General features: G+C 42.8%; 1 protein-coding gene across 1 annotated transcript in view; it reads right to left on the bottom strand.

Annotated features, from left to right (window-relative positions):
- LOC122644160 (protein ZINC INDUCED FACILITATOR-LIKE 1-like) overlaps positions 1-26,054 on the bottom strand; it is a 114,097-nt gene that overhangs the window by 65,221 nt on the left and 22,822 nt on the right. The window contains exons 3-7 of the mRNA XM_043837776.1: positions 17,810-17,870; positions 17,595-17,697; positions 17,384-17,486; positions 17,212-17,265; positions 17,063-17,125 (exon numbers count right to left, since the gene is read on the bottom strand). Coding sequence (XP_043693711.1) covers positions 17,063-17,125; positions 17,212-17,265; positions 17,384-17,486; positions 17,595-17,697; positions 17,810-17,870 — 384 coding nt within the window. The remainder of the gene's footprint in view (positions 1-17,062; positions 17,126-17,211; positions 17,266-17,383; positions 17,487-17,594; positions 17,698-17,809; positions 17,871-26,054) is intronic.

The following is a 26,054-nucleotide window of genomic DNA, read 5'->3' as shown; positions in this document are numbered from 1 at the left end:
CATGTTCGAAGGTCTTCCTCTTCTTCCCAGAAACCCTGATATCGATCCTAATTTATTCCTTGGCTACCTCCTTCATGTGTGGTTTTTTGCTTCTGTTTGGTGCTTATCTCCCTTGCTGCAGATTACATAATTTATTATCTGTTGTTGCTGGATTGGTTTGTTGCTATATCGTTCCCTTACATTAGAATCGATTACTGCCCTGGGTGATTGCTTATTGGTCTTATCAATTTTTGAAGTGTATCTACTATGGCTGATTCGAAGACCTCCCATGACGATGTCAATGTTCAGATTACGTCCATCAAGTTGAAGGGTAATTCCAATTACTTACTATGGGCACAAGCTATCCGTGTTTACATCATAGCTAAGGACAAGCTTAGTTTCATTACCTCCCTTCCTCCAAAACCTGATTTTAAGGATTACAACACTTGGATGAAGGAGAATGCTATTATCCTAATTTGGTTATGGAACAGCATATTGCTATCAATCTCATGTTCCACACCACTGCAAAGGGAGTGTGGGATGACCTAAAGGAAACATACTCTCAAGAGAAGAGTCTGACCCATATTTTCGATCTCCATGAGAAGTTGTTTCGGTTTTAGCAGTCAGACAAATCTCTCCAAGAGTATTATAGTGCTTTTAAGGGCATTGTTGAAGAATTAAATGTTTTCCAGCCTCTTACTATTGATATTGAGAAGTCGAAGGCTCAAGAAAATGAATTTATTGTCTTTAAATTTCTGGCTTGTTTGAATCCTAGTCTCAAAGCTATAAAGGGGCATCTACTTGCTGGTGAATCTGCTATCCCTACCTTGAATGATACTTTTTCTAGACTACAGCGTATTGTCTCTCCAAGTTCCAAGCCTGAAACCAACCCCAAGGAGAATTCTGCTTTCACTACTACTAGAGACCGTGGTTCAAGGGGAGGACGTGGATTTGGTGGTCGTAATTCTGGTGGACAGCACATTGATAAAGCAGCCCGATTGTGCTCTTATTGTGGGAAAACAAATCACGCTGTTGACACATACTGGTCCAAGCATGGGAAGCCTGAATGGGCTCAAAACTTGGCCAATCATGCAGCTCCGGAAGATGGTTCTGATTTTGTTGCACCTAGTGATGCTAAGCCTGGTTCAGCCGTGGGAGATTCCTCTACCAACCTCCATGATGAGATGCAACACCTAATGCGTCGTATAAAGAGTCTAGAGCCATCCACTTCTACTACTGGGGCCACCTCCGCTGCCACATTGGCTCATGCATGTACTCCTACTGCTCTGTTTTCCACCACTTCTACACCCTGGATCATTGATTCAGGAGCTTCCGCTCACATGACTGGTAAGTCATCCATTTTTTAGTTCTATTTCATCCAACTCTCACACCCTTCTTGTTATTGTAGCCAACGGTTCCTCTACCCCTGTTGCTGGACATGGCACTGTTTGTCTTAATTCTAGTATTTCTTTTTCTTCTGTCTTACATGTTCCCCAATTTCCCTTAAGTCTTCTTTCCGTTAGCCAACTTACTAGAAATCTGAATTGTTCTGTGACTTTCTTCCCTTCTTACTATATTTTTCAGGATCTTCGCATGAGGAAGACGATTGGTGGAGGGTGTGAGAAAGATGGGCTATATTATCTGAATGGTGTTTCCCCGTCTGCTTCGGTTGCAGCTACTACTGTTGGTGGAGAGTCTTTTCAATGGCATTGTAGGCTAGGCCTTTTGTCATTGTCTAGGTTAAAGATTATATTTCCCCAGTTTAAGGTTTTAGATAAATTAGAGTGTGAGGGTTGTGAGTTGGGTAAGCATCATCGTACTACTTACCCCTCTCGTCCTATGCCCCATAGTTTTTATTTTCTTTAGTACATTCAAATGTGTGGGGTCCTTGTCGTGCAAGCAATAGACATGGGCTTCAGTATTTTGTCACTTTTGTGGATGATGATTTCAGAATTACATGGCTGTACCTTTTAAAGGATAGATCAGAATTTTTACGTGTTTTTCTAAATTTTTGCAATGAAATAAAGACCCAGTTTAATGCTTCTATTAAAATTTTCGGTCTGATAATGCTTTGGAATTTGTTCAAACTGAGATATCTTCCTTTTGTGTCACTAACGGAATGATCATCAAACTAGTTGTTCCTATACTCCTCAACAAGGGTAGCGGAACGGAAAAATAGGCACTTACTTGAAGTTGCCTGGGCTCTCATGTTGCATATGCAGGTGCCCAAACATTTTTGGTGTGATGCAGTTCTACTTCTTATTGCTTGTTTTTTGATTAACTGAATGCCCTCGTCTCTCCTTGGCGACAAATCTCCTTTTTCTATTTTATTTCCAGGTGTCTCGAGTTTCAGCTTGCCCCCTCATGTTTTTGGGTGTGTCTATTTTGTTCATAATCTCCATCTCTATGGTGATAAATTAGGCCCTCAGTCAACCAAGTGTATCTTCTTGGGTTACTCTAGGACCCAGAAGGGATATAGGTGTTATGACCCTCTAACTAGGAGGCAGTTTGTAAGTACACATGTTACCTTCTTCGAAGGTACATCTTATTTTCTGATAAGCCCACCATGTCCAGTGATCCATTAGTTGTGTCTGAGCCTCCTCCCATTCCTGTTATTGTTCCTATGTCTACTCCTCCACTACAGGTGTACCAACGCAAAAGGCACATTGGGCAGCTCAATACAGATCAGACTGGCCCCTCTACATCGCTTCATGTACCTTCCTCAACCTCTGGTCAAGATCCAGGCTTACCTGCTCTTCCTGATTTACTAGCTGATCCGGATACTGATGACTTACCTATTGCCACTCGGAAAAGTAAACGTTCATGTACTCAAAAATCTTTAGTTGCCTATCCTATTGAGAAGTTTGTCTCCTTATCACATCTTCCATCATGCCCTCATAGTCTTACTACTTCCTTGTCTACCTATACCATTCCTTGCACTCACACTGAGGCTCTTACTATCCCTACTTGGAAAAAGGCCATAGATGTGGAAATGGATGCTTTACTGACTCGACATACATGGGAGTTGGTAGATTTACCTCCTCGTAAAGACCTGGTCAAGTGTCCGTGGGTGTATACTATTAAGTATCATTCGGATGGATCTATTGAGCGGCTAAAAGCCCACTTGGTTGCTAAGGGATACACACAAACCTATGGTGTTGACTATTTTGAGACGACCTCTCCTGTGGCTAGGCTGAGGCCTCTATGGCTATGAATTTTGATTGACCCTTGAACCAGTTGGACATCAAAAATGTTTTTCTTTATAGTGACTTACTCGAAGAAGTCTGTATGGAGTAACCTCCCGGGTATGTGGCTTAGGGGGAGAATAGTAGACGTGTGTGTAGTAGGCTGCACAAGGCCATTTATGGGCTAAAACAGGCTCCCCAGGCATGGTTTGAGAAGTTTAGTTCCATTGTGATTGCTTTTGGTTTTTCTCAGTGCTTCTCACACCATTCTGTGTTTGTTCGCCGCCAAGGACAGAAATTGGTTGTTCGTGTTGTTTATATTGATGACATCATTGTGTCAGGAAATGATGAGAGTAGGATCAAGGAGGTGAAAAATTACTTGCAGCAGCATTTTCAAACTAAAGATTTGGGCCAGCTTCACTACTTTCTTGGGATTGAGGTTATCATAAGTAAAAAGGGAATCAGCCTGTCCCAAAGAAAGTACGTGTTAGACCTCTTGACAGAAACCAGTATGCTTGCTGCAAAACCAGTAGATATTCCTATAGATCCTAATCATAAGTTTGACTTTGATGATGGTGAGGATCTTAAGGATGTTCATTCCCACAAAAGCTTAGTTGGAAAGTAGTTATACTTGACAGTCACTAGACCAGATATTTCTTATACTGTTGGAGTTCTCAACCAGTTCATGCAATCCCCTTGTAAGTCTCATTGGGATGCAGCCATTCGGGTTCTTCGGTATTTGAAGGGAGCCCCTGGGAAAGGGCTGATTTATCGTCCAAATAAACATATGGAGCTTGTTGCCTACTCTGATGCAGATTGGGAAGGTTTGGCTAGTGACCGTCGATCTACTATAGGGTATTGTATGTTTGTTGGAGGAAATCTGGTTCCATGGCGAAGCAAGAAACAGACCATAGTTGCCAGATCCAGTGTTGAAGCGGAATGTAGAGACATGGACCATACCACTGTAAAGTTGATGTGGATTAGGTCTCTCCTTCTTGAGATGGGGTTTCCAGTTCCAACTATGAAGATGTTTTGTGACAACCAGGCAGCCATCTATATTGCTAGTAATCCGGTCTTTCATGAGAGGACTAAGTATATTGCTACTAATCAGATTGCTGATGTGTTCACAAAGTCCTTGTTTGCTCCTGGTTTTCGGTCTTCTTGTAACAAGCTGAGCATGGCTGATATATATGCTCCAGCTTGAGGGGGAGTATTGAAATATGTGGTTATAGGGGCAAATGTCTTTGTGTTTGATTTTATTTCTGTTCTTTGGTATGTCGGTTTATGTAAGGGCATATTTGTCCTCTTTATTCTTCAGACTTTATTATAAATAAATCAGGAGGAGACCTATGGCAGATTATTCTATTCTGGCAGCAGGTCCTCTTCCTTTTTGGGATTTGCGTGCTTCATTGTCTCCTCTCTTCTTCCTTCTCTTCTTCTTCTCTCTCACAATACTCTGGTCTGATTATAAGATTCTGGTTTCATAACAACATTTTTATAGACCCAAAAACTTATTATACCCTAGCTCTAACTAGAGAGAAAAACAACCTTACTACGACACTTAGACAAACTAAACATCCAAAAATAGAAATCTTGTGAAGACCAACACCTCTGTCATAAATCAGTCATAGCTATCCTGATACAACTCAGAATTGTAAGATCTTAGTCTCATTGGATAGGTAACTTACTCCCTTGGTCCCGCAATGTATGTCCTCTTGAAAAAGCCCAAAGCTCAAGGGGTAATCAATCCAGGGGCAAAGTTTAAGTATCTTAACGTATCCGCTGATACCAACCGATATGTATCTTATTTTCAAGGTACCGATACAATATTGAAAAAAAGTATCAACTGTATAGGGTCGATACGTGACCTGAAGTGGTTGATACTTATCGATAAACTTAATACATCTCATATAAACTATATAACTCGATCAATGACTCAAAACACTTACCAAGAAGTCCAGTAAGGCATTGCAATCAATATTGTTTTGGCATAATCAACTTCATTCCTTGTTTCTACTTGCAAAAGCGGCTCTAGTAGTGTTGATTTCATCATCATTTGGTAACTAAAAGCCTGCAATCAAGGAACAAAACCATATTTGCGAGAACAGTTTTCTATCAAAACTTTGAATTTTTGCTCAAATCTTGATTTTTTTTGTTGTTTTTCCAATATAGATCACTAGGAAAAACAACCTGAATAATTGCCATAAAACTAGTTTTTTTTTTTTTGTGTGTGTGGCAATGTGTTGTGTATCTAAACTCTAAATCTTCCCCAAATTGAAAATGACATTTCTTTTCTGTATTAGCACAAGTAAGAAACTTCATCCTTTATACTGAATCAATTGAATACACTTGTCTCGTCATACTTTGTTCTCTTCTTTATACATGATATATTTTACACATTACTTATTTATAGTGTTTTATGCTTCAAAACTATACTTCACATGCATCCTAAACATTTGCATGCATATCTGATGCAGGAGCAATTCCTTGGACTGGACCAAACTCGTTGGGTAATTCATATGAAGACGAACCGAGTCCGATTAAGTTTTGGATTTAGTAGGATATTTTTTTTTTAGTATTTGGGTTTATGTGAAAGTGGATCGATTAGGAGTTTGAGTTATTTATAATCTCTTTTTATTGCTATTGAAGGAGTCTTAGATAGGGTTTTAAAGTATGTTTAGAGTCGCTTTCGTTTTGGGGGTGCGCATGTTAGGCTCTGGTGGCGCACGATAATTTTCCTGTTCACGTGGGGTTGGGTCATGGCGATTCCTCCCCCTCGGGACGAGCACCCCCTCTGATCCTAGCCTAGGAGTGATCGCAAGTAGGGTCTCGCCTCCCTCTTATGCTTCAGTGGCGTCCCGGTCGTTGGCCAGGACTCCAGTGGTGGTGGAAGTGAAGAAACCTTCTTCCTATTTCGGAGAACCTGCGGTTTATTTTACCAAGGAAGAGGTGGAACTATCGGAGAAGGCCTTCTCAACTGCTTTGATCTCAAAGTGTAGCTATGGGAAGCCCTCGCTGTTTGTGATCAAGGATTTCTTCGAAAGTCGCTGTTCCTACAAAAGGATATGATCATTTTGTCTTTGGACCAGAGGCATGTGCTTCTTCGTTTTGTTTCTCAGGATGATTTTGTGAAGGTTTGGTTGAAGGAGCAGATTCACGTGCAGGGCTTCCTCCTGCGCTTCATGAAGTGGACCTCTGAATTCATCTCAGGCTGGGAATCCCCCTATGCTCCAATTTGGGTTTCTCTGCCAGGGCTTCCTGTAAATTTTTATCAAGGGAATTTTTTGGTGTCTATCGCTAAGGCGATAGGACATTTGCTGAAGGACCATGGCTCTACGGCCAATTGCACGCGCACATTGGAGGCCAGGTTTTGCGTGGAGGTGGATCTTAGAGCCTCCCTTCCATCTAAGGTATGGATAGGTTGTGGTGCTGAGGATTTTTACCAGAAGGTTATATACGAGAAGCTTCCGGCCTATTGTGAGGCCTGCTCGAAGATTGGCCACTCTGTGGAGGTCTGTAGAAAGCCCCTGAGGGGGAAGAGAGCCAGTGGGCCACAGTTTTCTGCCGAAGCGTTGGGTACCAAGCAAAGTCTGTTTCAGGTGTTCAAGAAGATGCGCTTGCAGGTGCTCATGAAATTCCTGGCACAGTTGCTCAAGAAGGCGTTGTCTCAGGTGCTGCGAGGGTGAACAAGGATACTGGGGACAGGAATAATGATGGAATTTTCATTCCAAGGGGAGAGGTTGTTCGTGCGTTGGCGCTGATGGATGTGAAAGTCGTGGTGTTGTGCCTAGTCAGCATCTCCCTGTGGCAGGTCGGTCGAGGGGGAGAAGGATGGGGTGATGGAAGGCGGTTGCGCAGCAGCCTGCTGACCCTCGGGTTGAGCAGGTTGTAGGGAAGGGAGTTGAGGGTGTCGTTTCCTTTGAGGCCCCAAGGTCTGGAGGCCGGAATAGGTCCCTTGAGGGGGGATGCTTATGATGCGGCAGAGCTTTCACGTGAGGTTGAGACTCAGCCTTTAGAGAAGGGGGAAGTTCCTTGCGAGAGGGTACGTTTAGAAGCTGAGAGGGGTGTGAATGCCAACTGCAGTGAGTTGGCGCTGGTTATGCCTGGGTTAAGGTTGGAGCCATTTGAGGAGGTTGTCATGGAAAGTGCTGCTGGTGGCGTGGTGGATACTGTTGGTTTGCAATCGGTGGGGGACATCCCTTCGCTGTACTTTGGGGACAGGGATGGGCCTATGACTAAGGATGATAGCCATGTGGCTGGTATGGCTGTGACATTTGTCGAAGGCCGCGAGGCCTTATTGGAGAGTTTTAAGTCCTTTAATGACTCGATTGGGGGGAGGATTCGTAGGACTTTTGCAGACCGGGGGAAGAAGAGAAAAGCCCCTAGGGAGGTGGGCCATCGTGAACGGCGTTCTGCTTGGCCTATGTTCTTCAGTGCAACTCAGGTTTACAAGAGGAAGAAGATTAAGAAGGCTGATCGAGTGAAGCCTTCTAGGGAGGTGTCCCACCGGTGTGTTACGAGATCAATGAGATCCTTGGCCTATAATCCAGACGTTTCCAAATCAGTTACCTTTTTTGGAACACTAGGGGTATGGGGAATAAGCCTACGTCTAGGGGTTTGAAGACCTTAATTAATCTACATAAAGCTGACATTGTTGGAATTGCTGAGCCGAAAGCACAACTGTCAAAGGCAAGGCTGGTGATGAGAAGGACAGGCTGCAATCGGTTCATACGACGAATAGGATCTGGGTGTTTTGAAAGGCGACTGTGCAAGTTACAGTGGTGGAGGAACACCGGCAGTTTGTTACGCTCGAGTGTGTGGATGCCAATGTGGGATCCTTCTTTATCACTTTTGTCCATGGTCTCTGCACGGTGGTGGAGAGAAGGGAGGTGTGGGAGAGGCTTGAACTCTTTTCTAGGACCATCGCTGCCCCTTGGTCGGTGGGAGGAGACTTCAATGCCATTGTGTCCCCAATGGAAAAGCAGGAGGAAGACCTGCTTGCTCGATGTCTCTGGAGCAATTTGGAAGCTTTGTGAGTGGTGCTGGCCTTGTTGACGCTGGTTTTATTGGTAATATGTTTACCTGGTCGAATAACCAGGCTGGTGCGGCAAGGGTTATGGCGAGGTTGGATAGGTTCTTGGTGAACACTGCTTGGGTTGGTGCCTTTCCTAAGTGTGAGGTTACCCATCTTAATCGGACCTGTTCAGACCATGCGCCCATTTGGCTCTCCTTCTCTGCTGCTGTTAGCCGTCCTTTCTCTACCTTCAAGTTCCAGCAGATGTGGTTGTTGCATCCAGGTTTCCAAGAGTTTATAAAGAGCCAGTGGGATAAACCGGTGGTTGGGCGGCCCCTCGTTGTTTTGTTCCTGAAACTCAAAGGGCTTCGCTGTGCACTTCGGAAATGGAACAAGGAGGTGTTTGGCAACATTCAGTTGAGATTTAGATAATGGATGTAAGTTAAGAAAGAAGAAGAAGATAGAAGAAGAAGAGAAGAAGAAGATGAAGAAATGGAGAGCCTGCCTAAACCTCCGGGTAAATAAGATATGGTCAGCTTGACTTTGAGAGTATCCATTCTTCAGAATAGCCTGCCTGAACCTCTCAAACCATGCTTTTGGAGACTGTTTGAGACCATATAAAGCCTTTTTGAGGAGACACACCTTGCCTTCAGCTGAAGGGAGCTTGAAGCCAAGAGAAGGCTGCATGTATGCTTCCTCCTCTAAGTCACCATTGAGGAACGCATTCTTCACATCCGACTGGAATAGGGGCCAATCCCTATTGGCTGCTAATGATAAGAGAACCTGAATAGAATTGTGTTTAGCTACAGGAGCAAATGTCTCCTGATAATCAATCCCATACACATGACTATAACCTTTGGCTACCAATCTTTCCTTGTACCTCTCAACTGCACCATCAGACCTATACTTGATTGTATAGACCCACCTACATCCGACTGGGACTCTTCCCCTGGGAAGATCCACTAATCTCCAAGTAACCATTCTTCTCAAGAGCCATCATTTCCTCAGACATGGCTTGCTTCCACTTTAGGTCAGACATAGCTTTAGTGAGATTCCTGGGAATGGAATCAGAAGAAAGAGCAATAGTGAAAGCAAGACTTGTGGGAGAGAGAGCATCATAGGAAACAAACTAGAAAATAGGGTTAGTACAAGCTCTCTTTCCCTTTCTAACAGCAATCGGAAGGTCTAAATCAGAAGGAGGAGAAGGGATATCACCTAAACGAGGTTAGTGGAGCTCAGGATGAGGATCCAAAGAGGGCTCTTGGCAGGTCTTCTATCCTGTTTTATGCAAGCCTTCACCTCTTTGTATGTAATGTGGTAATCTTTCTGATTACCAGAACCATTTTCAACAACAATAGCCCCTTCTGTTTCATTGTTAGCATCATCACCTGAATGGGTATCAGTATCAACAACAGCCTCTTCTTTGTGTTTCCCAATATCAAACAAAAACGGAGAAGTAGGCAAAGGTGGATAGAAAGGGATAGAAGCAGCCTCTTCATTTCCACTATTCTCCCCCTGAAGAGGATGATGAGAAGAAGTAAAGAAAGGAATAGATTCAAAGAAGGTAACATCTTTGGAGAGAAATGTCCTTCCGGAAGAAGGATGGTAGCACTTATACCCCTTGGTAGAGGAGTATCCAAGAAAAATACATTTAAGTGCTTTAGGGACAAGCTTGGTCCGAGCACATTTATTGACATGGACATAGCAGACACACCCAAACACCTTAGGAGGAAGAGAGAAAGCGGAAGTCTGGGGAGACAACAAGTCTATGGGGGATTTGGAGCTAAGAAGTTTAGAGGGCATGCGATTGATTAAAAAGGCAGCAATAAGAAGGGCTGCAGACCAAAAAGTCTTAAGAACATGCATGCCAAACAGGAGACTCCTAGTGATTTCCAACAAATGACGATTTTTCCTTTCTGCCACCCCATTCTGTTGAGGGGTGTCAACAAAGGCCCCCATACATATACTCCCCCCCCCCCCTTTATCAGAACGAACAATTTGAATGCGAGTACAAAACTAGGTACAAATGAGCTGATTAAAAATTTTAAAGGCATCATAAACATCACTTTTTTGTTTCATCAAGTAGGTCCAAGTGGACTGGGAATAGTCATCAACAAAGGTAACAAAATAATGATAGCGAGACAGAGAAGTAATGGGAGAGGGTCCCCAAACATCAGAGTGCACAATATGGAAAGGAACATCAGATCTATGACTATGATAAGGATAAGGAGAACGACAATGTTTGGCAAATAAACAGGGTTCACACTTAAACACGTGGGAAGAAGGAATGGAAGAAAACAAGTGGGGTAATTTTTCCCTCATAATACCAAAAGAAGGGTGACCCAAACTTTGATGCCACAACATCACAGAGTCAACATTACTATTGTCACTACGCCCACATACATATGACTGAGCAGTCGTAAGAGAAGATGGACCTGTATCAAGAAGGTAGAGTCCCTTTTGCTCACGGCCTCTGCCAATTACCCTCTTTGTCACCAAATCTTGAAAAACACAATGAGACGGGAAGAAAGTAACAGAACAATTCAAGGATTTGGTTAGATGGCTCACAGATAGGAGATTAGTATGAAACTGACGAACATGTAGAACAGAGTCAAGAGAGAGAGACGAAGTAACACGGACACTGCCTTTACCAGAAATGGAAGAATAGGAACCATCAGCAACTCTAACCTTTTCCTGACCATAATAGGTAGAGTAAGAGTCATAACACTGAGATATGCCGGTCATATGGTCAGTGGTTCCAGAGTCAATGACCCACATAGAGGTAGTAGAGGGCCAAATGTAGAGGCCTATAAAGTGGACGCTGGCAGTACACCAGTGTCTGTCTGTAGTCCATATGGAGGTCGCATAGGTGTATCCTCAGGCAACAAGGTGCATGCTCTGGCTCCCCTTCTTCTGCTGCCTGGTATACCAGGGGGATAACTATGAAGTGTCCAACATCTCTCTCGCGTGTGTCCAAACTTCCCACAGTGGTTACAGCGGAACCTATCTCTGTCATTTCCTTGGGGTGGACCCTGTCTTCTTCCACCAAGATCTGACATAATGTAGGAATGAACAAAGAAAAGGAAATGATACTCAAATCCAATGGGGAGTATACTTCTCAACCCAAGAAAGAAGGCAGTCCAGCAGCCAAACAAAGTGAACACTTCTCAAATCCAATGGGAAGTACACTTCTCAACCCAAGAAAGAAGGCAGTCCAGCAGCCAAACAAAGTGAACAACTCAAAGATCAAAGAAATGCAACACCACAACTGGAGAAGTTCAAACCACTTTCCTTATCAACACAAAGCAGTCCCACTTCAAAAGAAAAATATTCAACTCAAACGGGAAGACTACATTAACCCAAATACAGAGACAAATCAGCAATCGATTCCACCACAAGCAAATATACTATGTTCACCTTAGCTTCACTCCATAACAATCAAGAACACTTAAATAAAGTACTCCTTCAACCAACAGCAACCATGCAACACACCACAAGGCTATATAGATGAAACAAAGAGGTAAACCAGACGCTGTAAAGAAGAGAACTATGTTCTACAACCATTCCATATCACTAGCCGATTCCCTAAGGACCATAAAGAATGCCTCTGGGAGATTCTAACAAGCCTGCTCCCACTGTAAAATATGTTGGAATAAGGGAGAATCAAAAGAAAGAAAGAAAATGCTGGTGGTACTGTAGCAGCAGCACAAACATGAGTTGCAGGTCTTAAGCTTTCTCCCTTTGCAACCAGACTTTTGGAAGCTTGAAAGAGGAGCCTAGGGCGACTACAATGAACCAAGATTGGACTTGAACAAACGTAGGGTGAAAAAGAGACAAGCTATACACTGAGAAGCCAAGCGTAACCTGATCTGAACTTTCCTTTGTTGATTTGGAATTCAAATAGTCAAATCTTCACCAATACCTCTGTTGGTGTTTCCATAGTATTCATCTAGACATATGGCATGATTCTTTCAAAGTTTTTCACATAGCAGCCCCTTCCTTGGAACCCCTTTGTAACCTAGGGTTCCAAAGAGAGGGAAAGAAGAAGGAGAGCAAGTAGAACGACCTTCAAACCAGAATCAGAGAGTGCTCTGATACCAAGTTGAGATTTAGGTAATGGATGTAAGGTAAGAAAGAAGAAGAAGAAGATAGAAGAAGATGAAGAAATGGAGAGAAAGAGAATTCAGTGGAAAGTTGTGTGTTGGAGAGAATGTCTCTCACACACCTATATTACTTCACTAATGAGAATAGAACAAATTACATAATCCTCCCTAGGGAGGTAAAAAGGAAAAAAGAGAATTACAATATAAGGCAACTAGTAAACTAACTAGTCCCTAAAATACCCTTACAACATATAAACTCTAACACGTTCATCAAAAGGTCAGGGATGCTGAGGATTCGGTGAGCAGGGCGGAAGCGGATTTTGATTTTCGCGCCTCTAATGAATCCAGGGAGGCTCTTGAGGAGGCCAGGAATGCTCTGCAGGGGGTGTTGTTGCAAGAGGAAATATTCTGGAACCAAAAGTCCAGAGTCACTTGGTTGAAGGAGGGGGATCGTAACACAAAGTTTTTCTATTCTATGGTTAACATCAGGATAAGACTATCTTGTGTGCACAAAATAAAAGGAGGGGATGGTGAATAGATCTCCAATCTTGAGGGGGTGCAAGCGGAGGCGGTGCACCATTTTTCAGGAATTTTTTCTTCTCAAGGCTGTTCGGTAGATGAGGAGCTGCTGTCTTTGATCCCCAAGAAGGTAACTGAAGCTGAGAACTCTTCTCTTCTGTTAGTCCCCTCTTTGGAGGAAGTCAAGGGGGTGGTGTTCGCTTTGTCCTGTGACAGTGCTCCGGGTCCAGATGGTTTTTCAGGGTATTTCTTTACAGCGGGTTGGGAAGTAGCGTGCAATGATGTCTAGGCTGCTGTTAAAGATTTCTTTAAGGGAGGGGACCTACCCAGGAGTTTCACCTCGGCCAACCTAGTGCTTATTCCAAAGAAGGATAACCCAGAGGTAATGACAGATCTCCGACCTATTAGTCTTTGTAACTTTTCTTACAAAATTATTGCCAAGATTCTTGTTTCCAGGCTTGTCGGATTTCTCCCTCTCTTAGTGTCAGAGGAGCAAGGGGCTTTTGTTCAGGGAAGGTGCATTCACGATAATATTTCCATTGTCCAAGAGGTGGTTCAGGACCTAAACAGGAAAGCTCGGGGGGGCGGGGGCAATGTGATTCTTAAATTGGACATGCCGAAGGCCTATGATCGCTTGGAATGGAAGTTTCTTTGGTCGGTTCTCTCCAGGTTTGGTTTTTGCGAGTCATGGATCTCTTTGGTCCGGAAGACAGTGGAGAACTATTGGTTCTCAGTGGTATTGGGGGGGCAGACAATCTGGTTTTTTCAAATCATCCAGGGTTGTGAGACAGGGTGATCCCTTATCACTTGCTCTTTTTATTTTGGCGAAGGAGGTGCTAAGAAGGGGCATTAAAATCTTTTTGTGGAAGGTCATGCGAATTTCTTCAGACTCCCGAGAGGATGCCCTGGAATCTCCCACTATCTCTTTGCAAACGACACCATTATTTTCACTAGGGGTTTGAAGGGCTCCCTCAAGCAGATAATGGGGTTTATTGGCAGATATTAGGATGTTTCAGGGCAGCTGGTCAACAGACAGAAGAGTTGTTTTGTGTTGGGTGACAAGGTTTCGGTGGCTACGGCCCGTATGGTCGGGGCAGTGACTAGTTTCTCCAGGAAGTCTCTTCCAATCACCTATTTAGGGGCCCCTCTCCACTCTGGAAGGATGAAGATTTGTTTCTTTGATGATCTTGTTGAAAAAATAAGAAACAAGGTGGCAGGCTGTAAGGGGCGGCTTTTGACCTCGGGGGGCTGTGTTAGCTCTTAAAGCATGTCCTCTTTTCCATTCCCATCCATATCCTAGCAACGCTGGTTCCACCTAAGGCGGTCATTCGGAGGTTATATGGGATTTTTGCAGATTTCCTCTGGGGTAATTCTGAATGGGGAAAACGAAGGCATTGGGTGTGTTGGCAGAAGGTTTGCAGGCCGCTTGATAAGGGAGGGCTGGGAATTAGGCTATTGGAGGAAGTTGGCCTGTCTCTCTGGCTCAAGGGCCTTTGGAGGGTTCTCTCTAACCACTCTCTTTGGAGTGATTTTTTCAGGGCAAAGTTCCTTAAAAACTTACATGTAACTTTGGCTGGGTCACATGGTATTGGCTCTCAGTCGTGGCGTAACACTCTGGCTTTTAAAGGGCTTTTGATGGATAAGTCTAGATGGTTGCTTGGTTCTGACAACATCTCCTTGTGGCTTGATAATTGGGCTGGGGTGGGTGCCCTGATTGACTATGTTGACAATGGAATGTTGGTTGATATGGAGTTGTGTGTTAAAGATGCTTTGGAGGAAGATGGCTCTTGGAGGTAGGACATCCTTATTCACATTGATTCAGCAGAGATTAGAGATAGCATTTGTCAGGGAAACTTTACTCTTTCTGACCGAGAAGATGTGTTGGTGTGGACCCCGGCTAGTGATGGCTGTTTCACTACGAGGTCGGCCTGGAATGCGATACGGGATGCCTCTCGTGTAACATCCTATACTAAATGGTTGTGGAACCAATCAGTACCACTAAAGGTTGCCTTCTTTCCCTAGCAGCTCCTTAATGGGAGGATCCCTACGGATGACTCTTTGATGGCGGTGGGTATTCCTCTGGCTTCCAAGTGTAACTGTTATGGGAATCCAAGGGGGGAGACTACGGATCACTGCCTTGTTTGTAGCGGTACTTCTTCCAAGGTGTGGAACTATTTTTCTAAAATTTTTTACATCCCTTCTCTACCCTTACAGGATGTTAGAGGTCTCTGTGGCAAGAGTCGGCTAGTTGCAGCAATTTGAGTGCTTTCATCACTGGGATCCTTTCGTCATTGATATTTTGGGAGCTCTGGAAGGAGAGGAACAATAGAAGACATGGGGACAACAGGCGCACTGCTGGTTCAATTGTTGAGTGTATTAAAGGCTGGGTGAAAGAAGCACCGACACCCGCCTTGGTGAGTCGGATGGCATCCCCTAGGAACAGCCTAATTCTTCAGTGCTTCGGGCTTGTGTCTCAAACCCCCAAGTTGCGACGCCCTGTTCCAGTTTACTGGTGCCCACTTTTCGCTTCTGTAAAGCTTAACAAGGATGGGGCGTGTAGGGGAAACCCAGGAATTGGTGGAGGTGGTGGGATCATTAGGAATTCGAATGGTGTGGTTCTGGCGGCATTCGCTAACTTTAATGGTGTTTGCACAAACTGGATTGCTGAACTAAGAGCCTTGAGGGTCGGTTTGCAGCAGTGCCAAGCTCTAGGTTGCCTTGATGTGGTGGTTAACTCGGACTCTACTGCCACCGTTCAAATGGTTAACCATCAGAGGTGCAATCTTTGGAAGGGTTGGTACTGGTTCCGAGAGGTTTTGTCCTTAGTCTCTTCTTCTAGGGCTTCGGTGTCCTTTGCTTATCGTGAAAGCCACAGAGCGGCAGATTGGTTGGCTAACCTTGCTTGATTCTAGGTCTTCGACCACGTTCCACCAAGGGGGGCTGCCTACGGGTAACTTCCTTGGTATTCTTCGAGAGGACAAGGCTGGCCTGCCTGTTCTTAGGAAGTAATTTTTCTGTGTTTTGACACTTCTGTGGGATTGGAAGTGGCAGTTTTGAGTATGGAAAGAGTGGATGTTCTCCTGGGCTTGGGGTAAGGTGGTATGTCCCCCACTTGTATTCTTTGATTTATTGATTGATTCTAATAAAGCTTTAGGGGCTGGCCCGGGTCCCAGGTAATATTCGGGTTAAAAAAGAAGTATCTTTATAGTTTTATTTAGGATTTTATTTCAATTATGAGTCCTAGTTAATAGCTCCACAAGACAGGAAACGATCTCCCTCCTCTATTCTTCTTTCTACCTGGGATTTTACACCATAGTTCCTCTCTTAGGGGCGATTCAAGCTGCCAAGCCTGCAACTGTAAGCTTGTGTGTGCTGCGAGTCTTAATGTGAATATCAGGTCTGACCTGAAGTTTTCTGCCAGACACAGTTCCATTTAGTGGGATTTCATCTCAAGTATTTTGTGTGACCACCAGTTGGGTTCAAGAGGGTAGGAGATTGTGAATCATACCCTAGAGTTTCTCAGGATTTGGACTCAAAGAAAGATAACCCGGTTGATTCTTCTATTCCTGGTTTTACCGCTGGCTTTATTTCCTTTTAGAATCCTCAGGTTGAAGAAGATGGTGACAACTTTCTAAATGTCACCATATCTCTCTCTTTCCCTAAATTACCCTTGTATTGTCTAGTAATTCAAAGTAAGTACATCTCTTATATTTGCTTCCAAGTGTGTCCTTGCACAATAAATCTAATTCCTATTAGGTCCTATCTTCTATACCTAGCAATTTAACCCTTAGAAAATTCTGGTTATTTACAATTGTGCCACTATATCTTAGATTTAAGCTCTCTATTAATCGGGTGGGCCCATAAGCGGCCCGATTCAAGTTTTGAAACCTTGGATCCACATCAGTATCGTTAGTGTATCTTGTGTCTCTCCGATACGATACAATACAATACGATACGATAAAATACGTCTCTTAAAACCACCTTTCCAATACGATACCTGATACTTTCAGGACCGAGTGTTCAAATTTGTAAAAATCTATTAACTAATTTGAAAGATGGACAAAGAATATGGGACAGCCAAAAATGGAAAGGACTGTCTCCGCAGAACAGAGGAAAAAAGAACCTTTAAATGATATCAATATCATAAAGAAAATTGAAGGAAATATTAACAGATGAAAAACATCTTAATTTGCTGCAACTTCTATGGCTTTCAGTGCTACATCAATTTTGCTTTCTAAATGAACCCTACATGCCACAAGTACCTGAGACAGGAAGCCTCCAAGAGCTGGACCAACGATCAATCCTATGCCCCATGCTGTGCTAACCTGAAATGAAATGCTCAACTGAATATTATTCACTCACAGAGGTAGCAAAGAATCAACAGCATACATTGAGATAGGGACTTCCTTACAAGAGATTGTCCTAGAGGCTGATATTCTTCACGGCATACTTCAGAAGCATATGCCTAGAATACAATCAAATTGTAATGTTAAGAGTGCATTGCGCAAACAATTAAGAACAGAAGCAAAAAATAAATGCAAAATATAAGGTCAGAACTCAAAAATATAACAGAATGGCCAAACCTTTACTGGACCAAGAAGACCATTGAAGCTTCCAAGAAGAAACCTCATAGAAACAGCCATCCAAAAGCTTGTACTGAAGCCGAAGAGAGTGTTGAAAATGACCCTAACATGGTGATAGAGAAATTGATGAGAGAATTTCTATGACATGCTACCAAGCTTCTTACAATACACTGTGAGATCAACAGAAAAGCAAATGACAATAGGTACTCACAATGAAATGGTGCCTATCATTATTACAGGTTTTCTACCATATCGATCAGCAACGATTCCCCAGAAAACAGAAGTCAAAGCTCTTCCAAGCATAAATGCAGATCCTTCAACAAATGAAAGGTATGATTAGAATCATGACACAAAGTATTACAATAAAATGACCTAAACTTCCTGTATTTTAACATAAGATGAAATGACTAATGTAAATAAACCCACCCACATAACCTGCATAATAGCTTATATCTTCCTGCCTTTTAGCAATATGAAAGTCTCTTATCTGCAAAGAAGGAAATGGAAATGCCTTCCGTAAATAAGGAGTGCATATTTTCAACAAAATACAAGCAAATGAATGATTCCCAGCATAATTGTAACAAATAATCAGGGATGCTGTTCTGAAACCTTTCGCCATACATTTAATAGAATGCAATGTTATTTAGACTACATATATGATGTTCTAGATGAGAAATGATTGTCTTGAGCATCTGCTGATGCAGAGCTGAAGCCCTACATCCGCCAGAAGAAGAAGAACAAGAAGTAGTCCAAGTGTTAGAGTAGTTTAGTAGGGATGCCTATGTATAGACTCCCATACTTAGTTTTATTTTATGTTTTTTAATTGAACCGGTGGAACCACTAGTCCAATTTAAGTTATTTTAGAATATTCTTTTAAAATCTTAGAATCTTTAAATTGTAATTAGGATTCCCACCAACTCTCCACGATTTTTCAAGGAGGGAGTGTTTTGTATTTAGTCACGGCCAAGGATTTCTACTCCTAGACTGCCTAGGAAAAAGGCCCTTTGGCCAATATAAATAAAGAGAAATTCGGTGGAGAGGTTCTTACCTCTGAAATTTGAAAAAACTGCTCTTGCTGCTCTGCAACGTTATTTCTTCTTTGAAGAATTGCTTTGGGTCTGATCAAAGCTGATGGGATTGGTGTTTGATCCAACCAACACCTTGCGGTGTGAAGCCCAGGTGGTTCTATTGAAGCTCCATTCAAGTTTTCTGTCCAAGATCTGAATTTTGTTCAAGGTTCAACTTCCAACAAGCTGCTGCCAGAGAACCTCTGCAACAACAGTGAGCTAGAAGCATTCCCCATCCCCTTTATTCTTTCTTCTAATCCTCTCACATCCCAACCCTAGCTATCCCCCTTTTTAATTTTCATTTTTACTACACCAACCATCGAACCAGACCTGTTCACTCATCCATGAAACCCCAAATTCTGACCAAATACTCCCCTACCATCAAGTTTCACTTGATCCAAAGCCCAACCCTAACTTCCCATTAAAACCCTAATTCCCACCTACTTGAACCATCTCCCATAAACCCTAAAACCTGCACAGACCAAACCAACTGTGAGTTTCTAACCATAGTTCAACCGAACCTCACTCACACACCCAGGAACATTCGATCCAAGCCCTAGCCCAATCCCCTCATCCTAAACCCTAGATTCCCTCAATTTCCACTTCTCAAAAACCCAAAACCCTAAACCCTAAACCTAACTGGCTGCCCAGTCAAGTTTACACACTTCCCTCCATCAAAACATCTCAGGACCTTCACTAATAGACTCCCGTACATCAACTTGACATAAGCCACACGTCAGACCCTAACCCTAATTTGACCAAAACTCCATTTTGACCTAACTGATTCACCTATTCAGATCAGATCCTAGTTGTTTGGCTCCTAGTTTGAATTTTCAAATCTAGCACTGCATTAAGTGGTATCAGAGCCATGGCTGAAGGTGAAGAAACAGTGCTGCCAGCAGCACCGGACCCTATGGCAAAGGTTATTGAAATGTTCCAGCAGTTGAGTGATAGAATACAGTGAATTAAGGAACGACAGGCTACTCCAATTAGGCACAGCAATCTACCCATGGAAGAGGATAGATATCACGTCCAATCTCAAGTTCACCGACCTCCAGAAGGTGCAGGGAAGACAAGGAAAGGAACAGAGATGACAAAGTAGACATGGAACGTCAGAGAACTCAAGAAGATCGAATCAGTTTTGAAGACCATGTGAGATCTTTACTTTAATGTTGATAATGGTGCCCCTCGTCGATGTTATGGTGACACACAAAAGGTCAAGCTTGAGCTGAAGCCTGAAGAAATATGATGGCCGACATGATTCACACATATTTTATGACTGGTTAGCTGCATTAGATGATTAGTTTGACTGGTATGATTTGCTTGAGGATAGAAAAATGAGACTAGCACGTACCAAGCTAGTGGGATCTGTCCGTCAGTGGAGCAGAACTACTGAAAGGGATATGGAGTATGAAGGCACTACACCTAATACATGGGCTGACATGAAGGAAGATTTAAGTAACAAATATTTGCCAAGGCACTTCAGGGCACAGTTACAGGATAAGTTGAGCACCCTTCGCCAAGGGAATTTATCTGTGGCTGAGTATATGTAGCAGTTAGACTCACTCTCCGCTTGTATTGGCATTAGGGAGAATAAGATTAAGTTGTTATCTCAATTTCGGTTGAGATTGAGGCATGATATCAATAGGGGTATTGGTGTTCCTGATGTGTTTACTGTGAGGGATTGTTTTGAGAAATCTCTTAAGGCTGAGGAATTATTGGCATCTACTGGTAAACGGTTAGGCACTCCTACTGTCGACAACAAGAAAAATTAATGTAATTCTAGATTGGTAGGAGACCAAATAGAACCAATAACCAGGATCTACTATGGATTGGGAAAACTGGATAGGTCAAATTACGTGAAATTGTGAAATTACGGTTAGGGTTTGATGGGACCTAGGGTTAGATGATAGGGTTAAGTTGGGAGAGTGTGGATTATGTGGGAGAGAAGAGATGCTGAAAGTTATAATTAAATCAGATGATGAAATCTGAAGTTATTGAGGACTCTTAGTAGAAATAGGATTGAGGGGTAAAAGGGTAATTTCAGACAATCGGCTGGGTGGATGTTAATGAAATTTGAATCAAGTCTCTCTTATGGTTTGAGGAAGATTCGATCAAAATTTTGGAAGGTTCTAACGGTTAGATTTGGCTGGGAAGAATTCTCGTGAAAATCACCTTGCAATGTAATTTTCTAGAAGGGAAGAAGAATAATTGCAGAATTTCAATTTCAGACTACTTGTTTGAAAATATCTTGAACCTTGCAGAGAAATTCCAGCAAGTGAATATGTTTCTTCAAGATATCGGCTATGGCAAAATTAAAACTTGAATGGAGCTTGATTGGAGATTAATGGAGGCGGTTGGCGAAGGGGATAGCTATCTCAACTCACCCTGGGCATCTCACCAACCTATCTCAGGATTTGAACAAAGGCTAAAGCCAATATTTCATTAATCAAATTCGTGTTCAATGCTGGCCTACCTTACAAACTTATATAGAAGACTCAAAAATAGACTAAAGATGTCACACCCCAAACCACCGCCTGGGAGGATTAGGTAGGTGACACGAATTGCATGTCAGCAATCCGCCAATCCCACAGATCTAGAAGTAGTTAATCCATTCACAGACACACATCCATCGTAATACTACATGTAAAACTCAGAGTGTTGTAGAAAACTATATTTACGTTAACAAATAAAAGAAGCATATGAGTACAGGAAATAATGTTATATACAACAATAAGTCGAATCATTCCCTCACTCACACCCACAGACAGAACAGTAAAAACTACCATATACAACTTCTAAACAAAAGAAACTATATACATACAGGGCGAGATAACTCAAACCCCAAAAAGAAGAACTAAGAAAAAAACCAAAGACAGAAATGGGGATAAACTCCTATCAAAGACAAAAAGGAGTCCCCAAGACAAAAAGCATCAGCATCAACAGCAACACCCTTCATGGGTCATCATCAATAGTTACCGAGAACGCTCGTATCATCGGCACGACCTCTGTCGGGGTTCACACCAATATGGTCATAACCACCATGGCTCTCCTCAGCGTAATAAGCCTCCCCGCCACAGTGACATCTACCTGCAGAATCATCTAACAGAGAACATGTACAAAAGAGTGTGAGCTCCACTGAGCCCGTGAATGAAACATATCATCATGCATGCATATGCAATCACAACCATATGATCCTACATGATATGCAGATCAAATTATTTATTAACCACTTATCAACACAACTAAGGCAGGTTAGTGCTACTACAATCCCCAATACATGTATCACTGGTGCGGGCTTTTAACCCCTTCCCGCGGTACACCCATTGAGTTGTCAGAGAGGACCAGTCAGCTCCCGCATTCGTTCAGCAAGGTCAGCCCGACCAACCCTCTGTGATTAACCTATGAGGCATCCATCCCTTTTTCTCTTTTCTTTTCTTTTCTGGCATATAGCCCCGCATATAGCCCATATTCATATTTCTTCTCTTTTCATTTCTTTTCTTTTCTGTTCTCGTATATATGGTCACTCTCACAGGCATTCAACACCTTAACCCCTGTTGGTAAGGTTGCGCAGCACGGGTGATGAAACTCTAACCCCATGTCTATATGGCATCGTATGAGTCGGACGGTGTCAACAGTATCCCATTCTACGGGCTACCACAGGCCTCATTTCCAAGCCGGCTACAGCATCTAATCTAGCATACACATTCAATTGAAACTTAAAGGTAGGTCGAATCTAGTAAGAGAAGAGGTTTACAGCAAGAAGAAGAGGGAGAGAAGAGGAAAGAAGAAGAAGAAGAGAAGAGAATAGGAGAATCGATTATGTGTTTTGAGTGATTCTCAACACACATATTAGCTTCTTTAATTAACTCTTCCAAATTACATAAGCCTCCCTAGGGAGGTAAAGGGAAATAAGACAAGAAAGTAAGGGCCCCCTCTCCCCCTGGAGAAAGCTGCTTTGGTTCAAGCACCACATTCCTAGATACTGTTTCACGGCTTAGAGGATCTTCAACAACTGCCTTACTACTCAGGCCTTCTTGCAGTATCGCCACATTCCTGTCTCCTCCTCTTGCTGCCTTTGCTGGAACAATGTGGAAGACACTGATCACCTATTCTTCGAATGCCCAACTGCGGCAGCAATCTGGAAAGGCATCCTCCAAAAATGCTGGCCAGCCCCTAGGAGAATCCTCCCTTTCTCTCGGGAATGGATTGGATTGATATGACTTTTAGGGGCCGATCGGTGTGTGACACTGTTGGAAAGCTTGCTTTTTGTGCTACCCTAAACCAAATTTGGATGGAGCATAATATCAGGAAATGGACCTCCAACTTTAGATCCTACCAGCAAATTTGGGATTCCATCTCCTTTGATATTAGGGCGAAGCTTTCGGCTGCTCCTCCCTCTTTTTGTTCTGACACCTCAAGGAACAGGCTTATTGTTGTCTCCTGGGGCCTCACTTCTTTCTCCTTTGACTCCCCTACCCAGCTAAGCTGATGCTGGGGTTCCTTATTTTTTAGGGTTGCTCCCCTTTTGAGGGCACTGTAATTCTCTTTTCTTCTTGTTAATGAATTTCTTATTCACCCAAAAAAAAAAAAAAAAGAGAGACAAGAAAGTAAGTAAAAATACAACTTAGTCATGTCTTATAACTAGACAATGATAGAACTACCCCTATACAAGATATTCTAACAACTCTAACACTCCCTCTCAAGCTGGAGAATAAATGTCATACATTCCCAACTTACACAATAGAGTACTAAATAGAGTAGGAGAGAGACCCTTAGTGAAGATATCTGCTACTTCATCACCTGTCTTCACAAAGGGAGTACAAATGCACCCAGAGTCCAGCTTCTCTTTGATGAAGTGACGATCAACCTCAATATGCTTGGTTCGATCATGTTGAACCGGATTATGGGCAATGCTTATGGCAGCTTTGTTGTCACAATAAAGCCTCATTGGCCCTTTAGTTTCAAAGCTCAAGCCTTGAAGAAGTCTTTTTAGCCATATAAGCTTACATACTCCATAGGCCATGGCCCTAAACTCGGCCTCAGCACTGGATCGAGCAACAACTGGTTGTTTCTTGCTCCTCCAGGTAACTAGATTACCACCCACAAAGGTACAATACCCAGAAGTAGATCTCCTGTCAGAGACTGAACCAGCCCAATTAGCATCTGTGTAGCCTTCAATCTGCAAATGGTCATGCCTGGCAAATAGAAGACCTTTTCCTGGACAAGATTTCAAGTATCTAATGATGCGATACACTGCATCCAGATGTCCACTCCTGGGAGCATGCATGAACTGACTCACCACTTCAACTGCATAAGAGATGTTTGGTCGAGTCAAGGAGAGATAAATTAGTTTCCCAACTAACCTTTGGTATTTACTTGCATCTATAAGAGAAGAACCACATTCATCACCAAGTTTATGATTCGGATCAATGGGGGAAGTGGCTGGTTTGCACCCCATCATCCCTGTCTCTTTCAGAAGATCCAAGATAAATTTCCTTGGGCAAATGTTGATCCCTTTCCTTTATCTAGATACCTCAATACCCAAGAAGTATATCAAGAGTCCAAGGTCTTTGATCTCAAACTATTTAGCCAGATAAAACTTCAATCTATTTATCTCAGCAACATCATTCCCAGTCACCACAATGTCATCAACATAGACAATGAGAGCTGTAACTGTACCATTACCTCTCCTGATAAACAAGATGTGGTCAGCTTAACTCTGATAATACCCATTCTTCAGAATGGCTTGTCGAAATCTCTCAAACCAGGCCTTAGGAGACGGCTTTAGGCCATAGAGAGCTTTCTTCAACAAACACACTTTCCCTTCAGCTGAGGGACACTTAAAACCAGGTGGAGGCTGCATGTACACTACTTCTGCTAAATCTCCATGAAGAAATGCATTCTTCACATCTAATTGGTACATTGGCCAATCTTTATTGGCTGCTACTGAAAGAAGAACCCTAATGGAGTTATGCTTGGCTACAGGGGCAAAAATCTTCTGGTAGTCAATGCCATACACCTGACTATACCCTTTTGTAACCAGCCGAGCTTTGTACCTTTCCACTATACCATCGGATCTATACTTGATTGTATAAACCCATCTGGATCCAACTGGAGTTCTCCCCCTGGGAAGATCAACAAGTGTCAAAGTATTATTCTTCTCTAGAGCTACCATTTCCTCAGTCATTGCTTGCATCCATTTTGGATTGGACAAGGCCTCTATGACATTTTTGGGAATGGAAGAAGATTCAAGAGCAGTGGAAAAAGCAATACCTGTAGGAGAAATGGAGTCATAGGAAACAAACTGGGCTATGGGGTTAGTACAGGCTCTCTTCCCCTTTCTCATAGCAATGGGAAGATCTAATTCAGAAGGAGAGGAATTACCTGAGTGAGAAGGATGAGACAGAGGATGTGGATTCAAAGAGGGATTTTGGCAGGGTTGCTTATACCATAGTTGCTTCCCTTTTCCATTCAACAAGGATTCACCTCTTGTGAATACACCATCTTCTTTGAATCTCATACCCTTGTATTCTGTTTCCCTGCTAGCATCACCAGCACTACTAGCATCAATACCAACAACACCATCATCAGCAACATCCACTTCTTTGTACTTTCCAATATCAAATAGGAATGGGGAAGTGGAGGTAGGCAAGGGAGATAGGAAGGGAATGACATTAGCCTTCTGTTCACAAGTGGAGGTAGGCAAGGGAGATAGGAAGGGAATGACATCAGCATTCTGTTCACTGCTAGTACTCTCCCCCTGAACAGAATGGCGAGGGGAAGAAGAAAAAAAGGAATAGACTCAAAGAAGGTGCCATCTTTGGAGAGAAGTCGCCTTCAAGAAGGAGGATGGTAGCACTTATACCATTTGGTGGAATCAGAGTAGCCCAAGAAGATGCACTTGAGAGCTTTGGGATCAAGCTTGGTACGGGCTAATTTGTTGACACGTACATAACAAACACAATCAAAGACTCGTGGAGACAGGGGAAAAACTGAGGATTGAGGAGAAAGAAGATCCAAGGGGGATTTGGAGCCAAGCAGTGGAGTTGGCATCCGGTTAATAAGAAAGGCAGCGGTAAGAAGTGCATCAGACCAAAAGGTCTTAGGCACATGCATACCAAAGAGAAGACCCCTGGTGATTTCCAGCAAATGGCGGTTTTTGCGCTCAGCCACCCCATTTTGCTGTGGGGTGTCAACACAAGCCAGTTGATGGATGATGCCATTATCAGAAAAGAACTGTTGGAGCCCCCCATACATGTACTCACCCCCCTTATCAGATCTAACAATTTTGATGTGAGTACCAAACTAAGTACTGTTAAGTTGATAAAAATCCTTAAAAGCATCACAAACATCACTCTTTTGTTTCAACAAAACAGTCCAAGTAGACCGAGAATAGTCATCCACAAATGAAGCAAAATAACGAAATCCAAATAAAAAAGTAGTAGGAGAAAGCCCCCAAACATCAGTATGAACAAGGAAAAAAGGTGCAGTAGATCTATTACCACAATAAGGATAAGATGTGCGACAATGTTTAGCGAAAATACAAGATTCACACTGAAAAACATAAGTTGCAGGAAAAGAAGTAAACAAGTGGGGTAACT

The sequence above is a fragment of the Telopea speciosissima genome, chromosome 10, assembly GCF_018873765.1.
Source record: "Telopea speciosissima isolate NSW1024214 ecotype Mountain lineage chromosome 10, Tspe_v1, whole genome shotgun sequence".
Lineage (NCBI taxonomy): Eukaryota > Viridiplantae > Streptophyta > Magnoliopsida > Proteales > Proteaceae > Telopea > Telopea speciosissima.
The sequence above is the reverse complement of the archived record's forward strand: the minus strand, read 5'-3'. Positions and strand labels throughout refer to the sequence as shown.